The sequence below is a fragment of the Oncorhynchus keta genome, chromosome 13 (genome assembly GCF_023373465.1).
Source record: "Oncorhynchus keta strain PuntledgeMale-10-30-2019 chromosome 13, Oket_V2, whole genome shotgun sequence".
In the NCBI taxonomy this organism is placed as follows: domain Eukaryota; kingdom Metazoa; phylum Chordata; class Actinopteri; order Salmoniformes; family Salmonidae; genus Oncorhynchus; species Oncorhynchus keta.
The window spans coordinates 16790299-16809542 of NC_068433.1; the positions used below are offsets into that span (position 1 = coordinate 16790299).

The 19244-nt window shown below is 42.5% G+C and overlaps 1 protein-coding gene across 6 annotated transcripts in view; it reads right to left on the reverse strand.

Moving 5' to 3' along the window:
- LOC118391965 (nuclear factor 1 B-type-like) overlaps positions 1-19244 on the reverse strand; it is a 97360-nt gene that overhangs the window by 12056 nt on the left and 66060 nt on the right. For 3 of the 6 annotated variants that reach the window (XM_052459469.1, XM_052459470.1, XM_052459466.1), the window contains 5 exons: positions 17199-17330; positions 16262-16446; positions 14073-14214; positions 11435-11517; positions 3364-3452 (listed from right to left, as the gene is read on the reverse strand). In XM_052459469.1, coding sequence (XP_052315429.1) covers positions 3364-3452; positions 11435-11517; positions 14073-14214; positions 16262-16446; positions 17199-17330 — 631 coding nt within the window. The remainder of the gene's footprint in view (positions 1-3363; positions 3453-11434; positions 11518-14072; positions 14215-16261; positions 16447-17198; positions 17331-19244) is intronic. The other 3 variants (XM_052459468.1, XM_052459471.1, XM_052459472.1) reach the window with 3 other exon arrangements.

The window sequence follows — 19244 nt, forward strand, 5'->3', positions numbered from 1 at the left end:
AAATATGACCGTAATGTACTGGCACCTCAGAACACCCATACAAAGGGCTTTCTGTCTCCTCCACGCAGTTTGAGACTCAACTCAAACAGAAGAAAAGCATAGAACAGTAAAAGAAACGGCTTGTAACGGAGCTAGCCTGTGTCCCAGATGGCACCCTATTCCCTATATAGTTCACTACATAGGAAATAGGGCGCCATGTGGGACACATACATACTGTTTGTGTGAGCTGTCACACTGCCGAGGCCTCCAACAGATGTTTTATGTGTGTTTTACTTTCCCTGACACAAATCCAATCCAAGGCCTTCCTAAGGCTCAACAGAAATGAAAGATAAATATGTGTTGCACTGGGAAAGGAGAGAGAGAGAGAGAGAGAGAGAGAGAGAGAGAGAGAGAGAGAGAGGGCTGGAGAGTGAGAGGGGGGGAGAGAGAGAGAGAGAGAGAGAGAGAGAGAGAGAGAGAGAGAGAGAGAGAGAGAGAGAAAAAGAGGGCTAGAGAGAGAGAGAGAGAGGGAGAGAAAGAGAGAGAGAGAGAGAGAGAGAGAGAGAGAGAGAGAGAGAGAGAGAGAGAGAGAGAGAGGGCTGGAGAGTGAGAGGGCTGGAGAGTGAGAGGGCTGGAGAGAGAGAGAGAGAGAGAGAGAGAGAGAGAGAGAGAGAGAGAGAGAGAGAGAGAGAGAGAGAGAGAAAAAGAGGGCTAGAGAGAGAGAGAAAGAGGGCTGGAGAGAGAGGGAAGGAGAGGGAAAAAAATAGAGCAAGAAAGAGAGAGAGACAGGCTGTGAAAATGTGGTGTTTGTTAACGATGCTATGCTTCCCTATAGCGGGGAGGACTCTTTTGGGCAATGTGTGAGAGCGTGAGCTAGAGAGAGAGAGAGAGACATCGTTTCCCCTAAATCTTTTTGTTTCTTAGGAACTGCCATGGCCCCATTCCAAAGAGCCAATCAGCCGATTAAGTTTGCAGCATCCTGTCACACAGTGCAGTACACACAGGCATGCTAGACGATAGCAGAGTGTCCCTTGATTAGGTCCAGTAACACAGTTAACCAGTAACGTTAATCCTCCTGTGTCTATGACCTAACACACGTCTCCAAATGTATTTATTTTTTCTAAAAAGTGAAATACATTAATAGAAAAAGATGAAACTTTTTTTAATTTAAAGGTGCTTACCTAAAATGTCAAATTAAGCAAAAAAAAATGTAGGTAATTATATGTAATTAATATACAGTGCCTTGCGAAAGTATTCGGCCCCCTTGAACTTTGCGACCCTTTGCCACATTTCAGGCTTCAAACATAAAGATATAAAACTGTATTTTTTTTTGAAGAATCAACAACAAGTGGGACACAATCATGAAGTGGAACGACATTTATTGGATATTTCAAACTTTTTTAACAAATCAAAAACTGAAAAATTGGGCGCGCAAAATTATTCAGCCCCCTTAAGTTAATACTTTGTAGCGCCACCTTTTGCTGCGATTACAGCTGTAAGTCGCTTGGGGTTTGTCTCTATCAGTTTTGCACAGACTGATTTTTTTCCCCATTCCTCCTTGCTAAACAGCTCGAGCTCAGTGAGGTTGGATGGAGAGCATTTGTGAACAGCAGTTTTCAGTTCTTTCCACAGATTCTCGATTGGATTCAGGTCTGGACTTTGACTTGGCCATTCTAACACCTGGATATGTTTATTTTTGAACCATTCCATTGTAGATTTTGCTTTATGTTTTGGATCATTGTCTTGTTGGAAGACAAATCTCCGTCCCAGTCTCAGGTCTTTTGCAGACTCCATCAGGTGTCTTCCAGAATGGTTCTGTATTTGGCTCCATCCATCTTCCCATCAATTTTAACCATCTTCCCTGTCCCTGCTGAAGAAAAGCAGGCCCAAACCATGATGCTGCCACCACCATGTTTGACAGTGGGGATGATGTGTTCAGGGTGATGAGCTGTGTTGCTTTTACGCCAAACATAACGTTTTGCATTGTTGCCAAAAAGTTCAATTTTGGTTTCATCTGACCAGAGCACCTTCTTCCACATGTTTGGTGTGTCTCCCAGGTGGCTTGTGGCAAACTTTAAACGACACTTTTTATGGATATCTTTAAGAAATGGCTTTCTTCTTGCCACTCTTCCATAAAGGCCAGATTTGTGCAATATACGACTGATTGTTGTCCTATGGACAGAGTCTCCCACCTCAGCTGTAGATCTCTGCAGTTCATCCAGAGTGATCATGGGCCTCTTGGCTGCATCTCTGATCAGTCTTCTCCTTGTATGAGCTGAAAGTTTAGAGAGACGGCCAGGTCTTGGTAGATTTGCAGTGGTCTGATACTCCTTCCATTTCAATATTATCGCTTGCACAGTGCTCCTTGGGATGTTTAAAGCTTGGGAAATCTTTTTGTATCCAAATCCGGCTTTAAACTTCTTCACAGCAGTATCTCGGACCTGCCTGGTGTGTTTCTTCTTCTTCTTGTTCTCTGCGCTTTTAACGTACCTCTGAGACTATCACAGTGCAGGTGCATTTATACGGAGACTTGATTACACACAGGTGGATTGTATTTATCATCATTAGTCATTTAGGTCAACATTGGATCATTCAGAGATCCTCACTGAACTTCTGGAGAGAGTTTGCTGCACTGAAAGTAAAGGGGCTGAATAATTTTGCACGCCCAATTTTTCAGTTTTTGATTTGTTAAAAAAGTTTGAAATATCCAATAAATGTCGTTCCACGTCATGATTGTGTCCCACTTGTTGTTGATTCTTCACAAAAAAATACATTTTTATATCTTTATGTTTGAAGCCTGAAATGTGGCAAAAGGTCGCAAAGTTCAAGGGGGCCGAATACTTTCGCAAGGCACTGTATATTATAAAGCATAACTCACATATATTCCCAGGAACAACAGCTAAAGGTGGAGGTATGTAAAACTTTATGAAAAGCACTCTTTGATGTCACACACATCTCATTATGACACCTTGAATATCTGATTTGGCACTGTTATTGCTTGGTTGACATTCACTCTGGCAGTCTGTGGATGATTATAATGACTAGTTACACAGTACAAATGCCTCGAGGGTTAGAGCTCACTGGAATAGTGAGCAACGTTCAACAGATTGTTCACATTCTTTATGGCTATTCCAGATTCCCATTGTGGTGGTAGCAATGGAAGGGTAACTGAGGTAATGAATGCAGAGAGATGAGAGGTGAACTTTGTATGTTTACCACTTCAGGGTCAATAAAATCTCAATCTGTAGACTCTATTGAAAGTATGAATATATTGTATGTGTGTCTATGTGTGTGTGTGCGAAAGTGTGTGTGATAGGTGTGTGTTTCATCAGATAGTTTGTAGACAAGTGATAGAGAGAATGTTTGAAATAATGGAAACGTTACCTTTGCCAAGCAATCCCCAAAGTATCCTCAGTGCCACTGGGGCCATAATGCCTGCCGTTTTGATTCATGGTCCAGTCACATATCCTCAGCTGTCAATTAAAACCTAGCAGTCAGACACGGAGCCAACAGCACAACTCACAGCTCACGTTGATATCACCACACACAGTTACTATACAAGGTCACTACAAAACAAAATCATGCAAGAAAATCCTGAAGCAGAGAGCCTGGAACAAACCCAAAAAACAGGCCAAACTACTATCCTACAGCTGTTTTTATCTAAACATAAAGAAATACGACACGTCAGTCATGATTACTGATATTAGATCCTTCTACAGTTGAAAATCTATGGAAAGCAGATGAAATTAAAGAACAGTAAGCATGCCATCACACGTAATACTAGGTTTCTAATCTGACCTGGAAGCAGAGAAGAGGTTAGTTTACACATTGTGAGTCATGTTAATGGCAGTCGTTCAGCTACTGTATAGGGGAGTAGTTTCCTATGATTAGCCTGTGGGGCCAGGCGTTCCACACGTTACATACATACATGTTGTTAGATAATATGTAGTGTTCATTCGTATTCTGCATGCAGGCTCGTTGAGGCATTTCTGTATTTTATAGCAGTCCTACTCAGGTCCAAGTATCCCCATATGGACGTGGTAGCTTTCGTGTAGCTAGATGAGATTGTGGCTGGGTTGCTAAACAAGGACTACTGTCTTGTCTCTAACGTCTTACAACAATGACACACACACACAACACCCCTGAAAGACACACACACATTAACTCAAAACCACCACACACTCTCGTCCAGGCATTATACACACACACGTCCATAGTCCAGAAGAGGCATCTCAGCCAATACCCAGCTAAACTTGCACCTTTAGTCGGCACATCCATTTGGTAGTGCATCTTGAAAAAGTGCCTCGTAAGCAATCCTCCCACCGCTGTGGCAGACTGAAGAGCTCTTCCGAGGGTTTAATCATATATACGCACCACACTGAATATTCAAAACCCACTTAGGATGATCGATAACATTAGCCTTCTCTCTGAGAGCACCTGTACACAAAGCCACACAGTGGTTTTCCACAGTACATCTTGAGGTGAATGACTGATTTCCTCTAGTTGTTCTGTGTATCGTAAATGTGAAGGTGTCTGCCGAATTACCTAACCAACGATAAAGACAATATTTTCCTAAATCAAATAGAAACTAAAAAAACATACGCACTTGTGCGCACACACACACACACACACACGCTAGGCTGTAAAGGAGGATATAAACAGAGGCCACCACTCCATTTTTCTAAATCATATTCATTTGTTCTTCCAACACCAAGCCTCTACTCTAAGCAGACTTAAGTCTCTACCTTACTCTTCCACTAACATCAGAGACTTGGGTGCTGCATACACCCCAGCACACCAAAACCCTACACTGCCTTTCCATCATCCAGCCCAGCCTGTTGCTCTGCTTTGACAAAGCTTCGAGCAGAGAGAACATTCTGGCTGTGCCAGACGCTCTCCTACCACCAACAACACCACCCTCACCCCCCTCCCCACGCTCTGTGCCAAGCCTGCCAGCACTCCTCTAGGGGGGCTCGCCATCTGTCTCCCGGCACTGCCAAATCACAGTGGCAAGGGTAGAAGGGACGGGAAGACGTCGCCGTGGAAAATTAGCGAAACAGATGCAGGCAGAATGGGGATTAGCAGGCTTCCTTAGATAATATCAAATGACATCTGATCACTGAACGTTCCCACAGGAATGCATAGCGGAGGAACGGTCCCTCGAGGGGTTAACCAAGGAGAAGACATGAATGGGAGTTATTTTTTTCTTCACAGATTTTTTGCATAGGAATTGTTTGGAAGGGGGAGGGGTGCGGGCAGGTGGGTGTTTTGGGGGTTGGTGGGGTTGTGTGTAGAGTGCACACTGGGGACGTTGGGCGGCTGACAACACTTGGATTTCTACAGCTGCATCTTGAAATATAACTGGTGACTGCATCTCTACAGCTACATACTGAAATATCACCGGTGACTGCATCTCCACAGCTACATACTGAAATATCACCAGTGACTGCATATCTACAGCTACATACTGAAATATCACCGGTGACTGCATCTCTACAGCTACATACTGAAATATCACCAGTGACTGCATCTCTACAGCTACATACTGAAATATCACCAGTGACTGCATCTCTACAGCTACATACTGAAATATCACCGGTGACTGCATCTCTACAGCTACATACTGAAATATAACCGGTGACTGCATCTCTACAGCTACATACTGAAATATCACCGGTGACTGCATCTCTACAGCTACATACTGAAATATCACCGGTGACTGCATCTCTACAGCTACATACTGAAATATAACCGGTGACTGCATCTCTACAGCTACATACTGAAATATAACCGGTGACTGCATCTCTACAGCTACATACTGAAATATCACCGGTGACTGCATCTCTACAGCTACATACTGAAATATAACCGGTGACTGCATCTCTACAGCTACATACTGAAATATCACCAGTGACTGCATCTCTACAGCTACATACTGAAATATAACCGGTGACTGCATCTCTACAGCTACATACTGAAATATCACCGGTGACTGCATCTCTACAGCTACATACTGAAATATCACCGGTGACTGCACCTCTACAGCTACATACTGAAATATCACCAGTGACTGCATCTCTACAGCTACATACTGAAATATAACTGGTGACTGCATCTCTACAGCTACATACTGAAATATCACCAGTGACTGCATCTCTACAGCTACATACTGAAATATCACCAGTGACTGCATCTCTACAGCTACATACTGAAATATCACCAGTGACTGCATCTCTACAGCTACATACTGAAATATCACCGGTGACTGCATCTCTACAGCTACATACTGAAATATAACTGGTGACTGCATCTCTACAGCTACATACTAAAAATATCACCGGTGACTGCATCTCTACAGCTACATACTGAAATATAACCGTTGACTGCATCTCTACAGCTACATACTGAAATATAACCGGTGACTGCATCTCTACAGCTACATACTGAAATATCACCGGTGACTGCATCTCTACAGCTACATACTGAAATATCACCGGTGACTGCATCTCTACAGCTACATACTGAAATATCACCGGTGACTGCATCTCTACAGCTACATACTGAAATATCACCGGTGACTGCATCTCTACAGCTACATACTGAAATATCACCGGTGACTGCATCTCTACAGCTACATACTGAAATATCACCGGTGACTGCATCTCTACAGCTACATACTGAAATATAACCGTTGACTGCATCTCTACAGCTACATACTGAAATATCACCGGTGACTGCATCTCTACAGCTACATACTGAAATATCACCGGTGACTGCATCTCTACAGCTACATACTGAAATATCACAGTTGACTGCATCTCTACAGCTACATACTGAAATATAACTGGTGACTGCATCTCTACAGCTACATACTAAAAATATCACCGGTGACTGCATCTCTACAGCTACATACTGAAATATAACCGTTGACTGCATCTCTACAGCTACATACTGAAATATAACCGGTGACTGCATCTCTACAGCTACATACTGAAATATCACCGGTGACTGCATCTCTACAGCTACATACTGAAATATCACCGGTGACTGCATCTCTACAGCTACATACTGAAATATCACAGTTGACTGCATCTCTACAGCTACATACTGAAATATAACTGGTGACTGCATCTCTACAGCTACATACTAAAAATATCACCGGTGACTGCATCTCTACAGCTACATACTGAAATATAACCGTTGACTGCATCTCTACAGCTACATACTGAAATATAACCGGTGACTGCATCTCTACAGCTACATACTGAAATATCACCGGTGACTGCATCTCTACAGCTACATACTGAAATATCACCGGTGACTGCATCTCTACAGCTACATAGTAAAATATCACCAGTGACTGCATCTCTACAGCTACATACTGAAATATCACCAGTGACTGCATCTCTACAGCTACATAGTGAAATATCACCAGTGACTGCATCTCTACAGCTACATACTGAAATATCACCGGTGACTGCATCTCTACAGCTACATACTGAAATATCACCAGTGACTGCATCTCTACAGCTACATACTGAAATATCACCGGTGACTGCATCTCTACAGCTACATACTGAAATATCACCAGTGACTGCATCTCTACAGCTACATACTGAAATATCACCGGTGACTGCATCTCTACAGCTACATACTGAAATATCACCGGTGACTGCATCTCTACAGCTACATACTGAAATATCACCAGTGACTGCATCTCTACAGCTACATACTGAAATATAACCGGTGACTGCATCTCTACAGCTACATACTGAAATATCACTGGTGACTGCATCTCTACAGCTACATACTGAAATATAACCGGAGACTGCATCTCTACAGCTACATACTGAAATATAACCGGAGACTGCATCTCTACAGCTACATACTGAAATATCACCGGTGACTGCATCTCTACAGCTACATACTGAAATATCACCAGTGACTGCATCTCTACAGCTACATACTGAAATATCACCGGTGACTGCATCTCTACAGCTACATACTGAAATATCACCGGTGACTGCATCTCTACAGCTACATACTGAAATATCACCAGTGACTGCATCTCTACAGCTACATACTGAAATATAACCGGTGACTGCATCTCTACAGCTACATACTGAAATATCACCGGTGACTGCATCTCTACAGCTACATACTGAAATATAACCGGAGACTGCATCTCTACAGCTACATACTGAAATATAACCGGAGACTGCATCTCTACAGCTACATACTGAAATATCACCGGTGACTGCACCTCTACAGCTACATACTGAAATATAACCGGTGACTGCATCTGAAAGATGACACCCCAAGTCGGTGAAACTCCTCCACCTTGTGTGTCTGGCCTCTCCACCCAACCCGCCTCAGAACAACAGTCTCAAACACACAGGAGAAGTGTCAATACATCTCATAACTCTACCTAATAAATATCCAGAGCCGGGGTGAGATGGCAAAAACAACAAAGGGAGTATACCAATGACATTGTTTACTCCACAGTGTATAATATTGGCCTAGTGCCAGTAACCACAGGACGAAAGAGCCAGCTTCTTAGGTTTAAATCATCTTGAACCACAAACCACACAGACAAAGCCTGACTAATAAAATATAAGCATGATGAATGGCTATTGTATTTCCTTCAAGTCTTTTCTATTCATTTAGTATTCAGCTCGCAGTGTTAGTTTAATTTAATTGAATATAATATAAATTGATATTTTACACTATCGGCCAGTGAGACAACATTGAGTACAGCTGTTTAGTGACTTATCTGAGAGAAGTAGCAGGGCAACAAAAAATTGCATATTAACTCTACACACACACACTGCCCAAAATAGTCCACCCTGCTGTAGAGAATCATAGCATCATTAACAAACAGCCCATTTTCTGCTTGCTGTACCTTTGCCAAGCTTCAGAAAAATACAGGCCAGGCTTTGTCATTACGTTAGACAGGAACGGTAGAGAAGAGAAACCACTGATTACTATGTCGCCGCGTGCAGATGCATTCAATTAAGCGTGGTTGGAAAACCTTGGCTTCGGACCAGCGTGTGAGTGTGTGCTTCATGAGGAGGGGCTGGTGCTCCAAGCCTCCTTTTCCACCCTCGCTGACCACGATGATCCTAACCTCACACACACTTCAGCCACCACGTGGTCATATGTGCCCAGGCGCCGGGACAACCGCTCAACGCCAACAGCACCAAACAGTCTGGCTCCGGTCTGTATCACACACTGTCTGTCTGAATATTCTGACATACAGAATAGTATGGGAAGACAAGAAACCCACCCACTGTCTAATGAATACTGAACCACAACAGACAAGTCATTGAAATGTGTATTTTTGTGCACTTTCTCCCTTCTGTACTATTGATGATACAGCATACATTGGCAAGAAAACGTATGTGAACCCTTTGAAATTACCTGGATTTCTGCATAAATTGGTCATAAAATTTGATCACAACAACAGACAAACACAGTCTGCTTAAACTAATAACACAAACAATTACACATTTTCGTGTCTTTATTGAACACACCGTGTAAACATTCATAGCGCAGGGTGAAAAAAGTGTGTGAACCCTTGGATTTAATAACTGGTTGACCCTCCTTTGGCAGCAATAACCTCAACCAAACGTTTTCTGTCGTTGAGGATCAGACCTGCACAACGGTCAGGAGGAATTTTATAAAACTGCTTCATTTCGGCAATATTCTTGGGATGTCTGGTGTGAACCGCTCTCTTGAGGTCATGCCACAGCATTTCAATCGGGTTGAGGTCAGGACTGATTGGGCCACTCCAGAAGGCGTATTTTCTTCTGTTGAAGCCATTCTGTTGTTGATTTACTTCTGTGTTTTGGGTCTTTGTGCTGTTACATCACTCAACTTCTTTTGAGCTTCAAGTGGCGGACAGATAGCCTTACATTCTCCTGCAAAATGTCTTGATAAACTTGGGAATTCATTTTTCCTTCAATGATAGCAAGCTGTCCATGCCCTGAGGCAGCAAAACAGCCCCAAACCATGATGCTCCCTCCACCATACTTTACAGTTGGGATGAGGTTTTGATGTTGGTGTGCTGTGCCATTTTTCTCCACACATAGTGTTGTGTGTTCCTTCCAAACAACTCAACTTTAGTTTAATCTGTCCACAGAATATTTTACCAGTAGCGCTGTGGAACAACAAGGTGCTCTTTTGCAAACTTCAGACATGCAGCAATGTTTTTTTTGGACAGCAGTGGCTTCTTCTGTTGTGTCCTCTCATGAACACCATTATTGTTCAGTGTTTTATGTATCGTAGACGCATCAACAGAGATGATAGCATGTTCCAGAGATGTTTGTAAGTCTTTAGCTGACACTCTAGGATTCTTCTTAACCTCATTGAGCATTATGAGCTGTGCTCTTGCAGTCATCTTTGCAGGATGGCCACTCCTAGGGAGAGTAGCAACAGTGCCGAACTTTCTCCATTTATAGACAATTTGTCTTACCGTGGACTGATGAACATCAAGGCTTTTAGAGATACTTTTGTAACACTTTCCAGCTTCATGCAATGCATCAACTCTTAATCTTATGTCTTCTGAGATCTCTTTCGTTCGAGGCATGGTTCACATCAGGCAATGCTTTTTGTGAATAGCAACCTTACATTTTGTGAATGTTTATTATAGGGCAGGCCAGCTCTAACCAACATCTCCAATCTCGTCTCATTGATTGAACTCCAGGTTAGCTGACTACTGTCTCCAATTAGCTTTTGGAGAATTCATTAGCCCAGGGGTTCACATACTTTTTCCAACCTACACTGTGAATGTTTATAATGTGTATCCAATATAGAGAAAAATACAATAATTAGTGTGTTATTAGTTTAAGCACACTGTGTTTGTCTATTGTTGTAACTTAGATGAAGATCAGATCACATTTTATGACCAATTTATGCAGAAATCCAGGCAATTCCAAAGGGTTCACATACTTTTTCTTGCCACTGTATACATGATATTCCTCTGTGGACTGCCTTACAAAATGTGAATCAAAGCTCGACAACTGTATCACGGGAGTGCTGGTCTGTTTATATGTCTGTGATGGCTGACTGACATATATAGTAGCTACATTTTAGACACTATTTGAAGTAAACAGGACCTTACACCCTCATCTATTATGCTACATCTAATGACTTTCTGCCCCATACCGGAAATAATTAGGTAAAAGCTATTCCACAATATTACCTACATACAGTATATGGAATGATACAAAAGGTACCCATATATCTCACATGAGTCCCCACTAGACTATATTATGCAAGAGTCACAGGAGCGAGCACTGTCAGGAAAAGTTGATGTCTGTGATAGTTTTATTTCTCAGACTCCCCCTGAGCCAGAACATATGACACAATGTGGTTTAACTCCCAGACACAGAATGTAATATCTCCATGGACTCAGACCCCTTAGCGTCTGAAAGGTAGTTGTACTGTGTCTCACCTGTTGTTGGTGAAGGAAGGCTGGATCTCTAGAGCTCAGTCCTACAAAACGATTGGCTGTGGGGGTGCCCGGGGCTGAGTAGCCTGGAAGAACACACACACGGACAGATATTACATATTATTTATCTGTATAGAAAATGTAAAGTGGTATAGTAGAAGTGCTAGAGTAATGGTGGACAGTAGTGGTGGAACAGAGTGGTATAGTAGTAGTGGTGGACAGAAGTGGTGGTACAGTAGTGGTATAGTAGTAGTGGTGGAACAGAGTGGTATAGTAGTAGTGGTGGACAGAAGTGGTGGTACAGTAGTGGTATAGTAGTAGTGGTGCAGTAATGGTGGACAGTAGAAGTGGTACAGTAATGGTGGACAGTAGTAGTGGTACAGTAGTAGTGGTACAGTAGTGGTATAGTAGTAGTATAACAGTAATGGTGGACAGTAGTGGTGGTATAGTAGTAGTAGTACATTAATGGTGGTCAGTAGTAATGGTACAGTAGTAGTGGTAAAGTACCAGTGGTTTAGTAGTAGTGGTACAGTAATGGTGGACAGTAGTAGTGGTACAGTAATAGTGGTACAGTAATGGTGAACAGTAGTAGTGGTATAGTAGTAGTGGTACAGTAGTAGTGGTACAGTAATGGTGAACAGTAGTAGTGGTACAGTAGTAGTGGTAAAGAAGTGGTATAGTAGTAGTGGTACAGTAATGGTGAACAGTAGTAGTGGTACAGTAGTAGTGGTACAGTAGTAGTGGTACAGTAATGGTGAACAGTAGTAGTGGTACAGTAATAGTGGTACAGTAATGGTGAACAGTAGTAGTGGTATAGTAGTAGTGGTACAGTAGTAGTGGTACAGTAATGGTGAACAGTAGTAGTGGTACAGTAGTAGTGGTACAGTAATGGTGGGCAGTAGTAGTGGTACAGTAGTAGTGGTACAGTAATGGTGAACAGTAGTAGTGGTACAGTAATAGTGGTACAGTACTGGTGAACAGTAGTAGTGGTATAGTAGTAGTGGTATAGTAGTAGTGGTACAGTAATGGTGGGCAGTAGCAGTGGAACAGTAGTAGTGGTACAGTAGTAGTGGTACAGTAATGGTGAACAGTAGCAGTGGTACAGTAGTAGTGGTACAGTAGTAGTGGTACAGTTGTAGTGGTACAGTAGTAGTGGTACAGTAATGGTGAACAGTAGTAGTGGTACAGTAGTAGTGGTACAGTAATGGTGGGCAGTAGTAGTGGTACAGTTGTAGTGGTACAGTAGTAGTGGTACAGTTGTAGTGGTACAGTAGTAGTGGTACAGTAATGGTGAGCAGTAGTAGTGGTACAGTAGTAGTGGTACAGTAGTAGTGGTACAGTAATAGTGGACAGTAGTAGTGGTACAGTTGTAGTGGTACAGTAGTAGTGGTACAGTAATGGTGAGCAGTAGTAGTGGTACAGTAATAGTGGGCAGTAGTAGTGGTACAGTTGTAGTGGTACAGTAGTAGTGGTACAGTAATGGTGAGCAGTAGTAGTGGTACAGTAATAGTGGGCAGTAGTAGTGGTACAGTTGTAGTGGTACAGTAGTAGTGGTACAGTAATGGTGAGCAGTAGTAGTGGTACAGTAGTAGTGGTACAGTAGTAGTGGTACAGTAATAGTGGGCAGTAGTAGTGGTACAGTTGTAGTGGTACAGTAATGGTGGACAGAAGTAGTGGTACAGTAGTAGTGGTACAGTAGTAGTGGTACAGTAATGGTGGGCAGTAGTAGTGGTACAGTAGTAGTGGTAAAGAAGTGGTATAGTAGTAGTGGTACAGTAATGGTGAACAGTAGTAGTGGTACAGTAGTAGTGGTAAAGAAGTGGTATAGTAGTAGTGGTACAGTAATGGTGAACAGTAGTAGTGGTACAGTAATAGTGGTACAGTAATGGTGAACAGTAGTAGTGGTATAGTAGTAGTGGTACAGTTGTGGTATAGTAGTAGTGGTATAGTAGTAGTGGTATAGTAGTAGTGGTACAGTAGAGGTGGTAGAGTAGTGGTGATACAGCAGTAGTGGTACAGCAGTAGTGGTACAGTAGTAGTGGTATAGTAGTAGTGGTACAGTAGTAGTGGTATAGTAGTAGTGGTACAGTAGAGGTGGTAGAGTAGTGGTGATACAGCAGTAGTGGTATAGTAGTAGTGGTACAGTTGTGGTATAGTAGTAGTGGTACAGTAGAGGTGGTACAGTAGTGGTATAGTAGTAGTGGTATAGTAGTAATGGTACAGTAGTAGTGGTACAGTAGTGGGACAGTAATAGTGGCACAGTAGTAGTGGGACAGTAGAAGTGGTACAGTAGTAGTGGTACAGTAGTGGGACAGTAATAGTGGCACAGTAGTAGTGGGACAGTAGAAGTGGTACAGTAGTAGTGGTACAGTAGTGGTACAGTAGTAGTTGGACAGTATAAGTGGTACAGTAGAAGTGGTACAGTAGTAGTGGTATAGTAGCAGTGGTACAGTTGTGGTATAGTAGTAGTGGTAAAGTAGCAGTGGTACAGTAGTAGTGGTACAGTTGTGGTATAGTAGTAGTGGTACAGTAGCAGTGGTATAATAGTAGTGGTACAGTAGCAGTGGTATAATAGTAGTGGTACAGTAGTGATGGACAGAGGGATTTTGCAGTGCCAGAGAGAGAAGGAAAGGAAGCTCACCGTTGTACTCACCTTCTGATGTGATGGGCTTGGTGTCGGGCATGGAGAGGGAGACAGGTCGCACTGTGCCGTGGTGCGGAGAGGGGGCCAGGACCGGGGTGAAGTGGCCCTGAACCTTCCCCACCTGGCTACTGCTGTTCGGCTGTGTGTGTGGGGGGGGCAGTTAGTGACACAACTCCTGTACTACTTTTATTATTATTATTATTTTATTTAACTAGGCAAGTCGGTTAAGAACAAACGCTTATTTACAATGACGGCCTAGGAACAGTGGGCAGAACAACAGAGTTTTACCTTGTCAGTTCTGGGATTCGATCTAGCAACCTTTCCTTACTGGCCCAACGCTCTAACCACTAGGCTACCTGCGGTCACTTGACAAATGTTTTTTAACATTACAATATCCAAGGTGAGTTTTGAATACTACAACACATTTTTACTCTCTGTTTACTTCAGTAAATAATTGCCTCCTCAAAGACATCGTTAAAAAAAAGTTACCAAATAAAATGTGTTTTATGGTATTGTTTGCACAGTTCTGTAGTGTGAGGAAAATGTTGCCCTCACTTGAAAGAGAGAGGGAGAGACAGAGAGAAAGCGCGCGCGAGAGAGAGAGAGAAGATTCTCTTTCAGACTGCAGGAGACGGTGTGTGGTGTACTGGGCACTGTGGCGCCCCAAGTTCAAACCTCAAATAGGCCTTTATGTAAAAGACTTGTGTCCACAGGGTTCCTTAAACATATGAATAGAATGCTTAATTAGAGTGTATTATAATCTGCATTACAGCATAAAAACATTCTGGCTGCCGTCCATGGGATTATAAGCGCTGTGTTGTTTGCCGAGACCCCCTCCTCAGAAAACACACACTCCTTCCAGCACCATGGCGGAGAGGGGCCAGTAATTCCGCCAAAAGAGAGCCGAGGCCCTGGCAACGGCAAATATTTACGACCTTATATATTCCCTGTGGTTTTGTCTGGGGTCACAACGTTTCTGATACATACTGTGTTATGAGCCTCTGGAATCATATTAGTTTAAATAAAAAAGGCGCAATTTTCTTTGGAATATTGAGTTGGTGATTTTTACGGTGTATATTTTACATTTGGGTTGTTCTCATTTATCAAGAAGCTCTTATCCATAGATATTTATAAAATAGACTTATTTCAGAGTTCGGTCTGGATTCAGTCATTGCAGAAAGGGATTTTTTTTATTTATTCCGGAACGGTGCTTTAGATTTGAACCGCAGCATATTTTGAATGGAGGGAGTTGGAACTTGACACTTGATTAAGAACCTGGCTAAGGAGTCACCCAGTGCATCTTACATCCTGTGTCAACTCCTTCCATCCAATTCTGTGCAAATCAAATGCACCACAGGAAGAGTGGTGCAGTGAAGCCACCATGTGCAATGATTGAGCTCGTCGGATTATGATTATAAAGAATAGTGAATTGAAGGCTAACTGACAAAACATGTATTAAGGACTCTCTAAAGTTCATTCTGCACTTGCCACAAAATTCTATATTTGCCACAACCATTCATTTCAACCTACTTGAAATGCTGGGGGGAAACGAGGAGCTTTATGTTGACCCTTCCAGATGGATGTTCATAACAGCTTCACAGTTCCCTATCAATCAACACCGAAATTGTCCAGACGTTCTCAAGTGGCAAATGTTATACATCACCAAATGAATTATTTATTTTTCTCAAGGTGAAGGACAAATATTACAATTGCCACAAAATTGGAATGAGTGAAAATATTTAAGGATCAACATTTGATTGTTGTAAAAATGTCAAGGGCACAAATTGTTGTTGGGGCAGGTATTATTTTGGGCATACACAGGGACCTTTAGAAATAACTTTTTCAATTTGTCAGTGGGTTTTTCAGAGGAAATTTAACACTAAATTGATTATGAAATAAAAAATTTTTAAAAAAATTGGTACTTGATTCAATCGTCACGTTGAAAAGGGTTCTACTGCAGAGCCAAGGTTGTCCTTCCAGTAGTTAACTAATTGTTTTTCGTAAAAAGTTTGCCAGAAATACTCCCAAACTTCACATTCAATAATTTCACTGTTCACAAACACTGTCAGAGAATTAGGCCTATTGTGGAGAGAGAGATTGTGTACAGTTAATTCCTCTGGTAAATAGAAGAAGTGAAACAGGAACTGAGCCCAACCCTCCTCCACTCCGGGGTACCACACACTCACCTGGCTGGTCTGTGGGCTGGACGGGTCGTAGCTGGACACGTAGCTCTTCAGGGAGTCAGGGGGGTTGAGATGGGGCGGGTAGCGGATGGTGGGGTGGGAGAAGTAGGGTGACGGGGCGGGGGGGAGGATGGCAGAGGCAGAGAACTGCAGGGGGGAATGGGGGGGAGGGCTCCTCGTTGATATAACTAAGGAGAAAAGGAGAGAGGGAGAAAACAGAAAGAGGGAAAAAGAGAGAGAGAGAAACAGATAAACAGAGAGAGGGAGAAACAGAGAGAGAGAGAAACAGAGAAACAGAGAGAGAGAGAGAGAGAAACAGAGAGAGGGAGAAACAGAGAGAGAGAGAGAAACAGAGAGAGAGAGAGAAACAGAGAGAGAGAAACAGAGAGAGAAACAGATAAACAGAGAGAGGGAGAAACAGAGAGAGAGAGAAACAGAGAGAGAGAGAAACGGATAAACAGAGAGAGGGAGCAACAGAGAGAGAGAGAAACAGATAAACAGAGAGAGGGAGAAACAGAGAGAGGGAGAAACAGAGAGAGAGAGAAACAGAGAAACAGAGAGAGAGAGAGAAACAGAGAAACAGAGAGAGAGAGAAACAGAGAGAGGGAGAAACAGAGAGAGAGAGAAACAGAGAGAGAGAGAAACAGAGAGAGAGAGAAACAGAGAGAGGGAGAAACAGAAAAATAGAAACGGGGGGACAGACAGAGACACATTCAGAGAGGGAGAGAGGGAGAGAGAAACAAACTATTAAACAATACACTCATGGAAAACCAAAACTTTACACATTTACAATCCTAACTAATTCAAATTAGTTTTGGGGGCAGGGTGAGGTGGATGCATCACAAAAAAACAAATTCAGTACAATCACTTTCTTGTAGAGGTCACTGTAGGTCACTGAGTGAGCATGTCTAGACTTAGTACAGGTCCTTAGCCTACTCACCACTGTGTCCGATGCCTGTGAGTCCGGGGTGGTGGTGCTGGGGGAAAGTGCTCAGTCTGGGTGAGGAATCCTGCGGGGAGGTGGGGCTGAAGAGAGGCTTCTCGGGCTTCTTCATGGTGGGAGACGACAGGTCTGAAGGAGAAGACACATGCATATCTGGTCAGGGGGGTTACGTCTTTCAAACATACTCTGATTTTGTGCATGTGATGGCATCGACTGTATATGCTTGCCATCACTGTAATTCTACTCTTTTGACATGTTTCCCAATGTCCTTATGCAAGGTATGACAACAGAACTGAACATGGAACAGAGTGGACTCTAAGACCTAATGTTCTGTGACAGTAGCGGTTTTCCCAGCAGGGCTTATTGTCCCTCCCAGGGCCTGTCACAAGACCTTTATATTCCCACGTCTCAGACCTCAGACCATGTGTCTCCTACTCTCTAATTACCTGCATAGATTCTCCCTCCCTCCCTCCGTCCCTCCCTCCCTCCCTCCCCACATGGGCTCTAGTCCCTCTCTGTTCCCACAACAGGGATGAATCCACCTGAGGAGGGGAAGGTGACTCATCCCAAACCAGGAGAGGGACAAAGGCCTCAGAAATCCAGGGAATTTCCCAACTCTGAAATGTGTAAAGGAAGCAGCTTAAGTCCTTATAGCTTTTTTTTTTATCAACATGAGCTATACCTCAGACAAGATGGATGCATTTGTCTTTTTTTCTTTTCTTTAACAAGTCAACATCCTTTTAGGCTATTTTACTATGGTTTTGACTTGTTCTTATGTGGTGTAACATTCTCAAAAATATCTTCTTGACCTTTCCTAAAATTGACATAATTACACGGTGGACATTTATGGAGAAAGTCCTATGATTCAGAACAACATCAACAGATGTGTGTAGTAAACAGTTACTGTGTTGCAACTACTCAAAATGAGCAAGAGAGGAATTTAAAAAAAAAAATCGCTCTGGTCTGGGAACTGACCATTATAAAATCATAGAATCCACCTAGAACAACACATTTTTACATGTCAAAATTATTTCAATCTTTTAGTGTTATCTCGTGTTCCACTCCTACAAATTAGAGAGTAAGCTAGGGCGTGCTCATGCCAGGGTATCCCAGAACGACAAAAGGGCTATGAATCTATGTGTATCTAGCTGGGTTAGTGTGAGGAGACAGAATTAACTAAAGACTGCAGATTTCGTCGGAGCATTCGATATGTAGAACTGATATCTTCTTCAGTGCTAACAGCTGTTTGTCATCAAAATGTAAGGGGAACGGCTAGGCGTACATAATTCCACAACTGTACAGTAAAAGCCATTTCAGAGAGTTTACTTTAGAGGACAAAAAGCATGACAGAATTACACCTATTCCTTGCAGTGTAAAAGGGTTTCGTCGGGCTAGCCATGGAAAATAAATGACTAATTGGCACTTTGGACGGCCTCATATGGGTTTAATATCAATACACTTCTTTTTTGATTCCCTCTTTACAGAGTAATTGTTCTCTCGTGAATTTTCTGCCCTCTCCTCTTCTCCCTAGCCGTAACATATCAGCATGCGTTAACCCGATACTGTATAAACAAAAACCAGCTAGCACATTTGGTTTCTTGGAAGTTGCGAGAACGTACGTTTTTGGTTTCCCATTGGTTCTGGAAACAAAGCCATACGTTTTCGGACCGGTAAAACTGAAACGTAGCCTGTTCTGGGAATACACATTTTTAGGTTGCAGGGAGGTTCTGAGAACGTTTTTACTATGGTTCCCTAAAGTTTTCCTAGGAGATTTTACTAATGTTCTGAGAATGGAAGTTATAGATTATTAACTATTATTATTATAAATGATTAAATAATGTCCTGAGAACATGTTTCAGTAAGACTTTCAATCACACTGCTAGCTTAGTTTAGGTTAACTGTTTTGAACTCCAAGCGCAGATAGGACACTTGGAAATTAATTTGCTTAGGCATGAATCATGATTCGAACCTATGATCTTCTGTTCTCTATCAATGGAATTAGTCCACTGCACCACCAGAATGGAGGCCGCATGCCATGTTTTA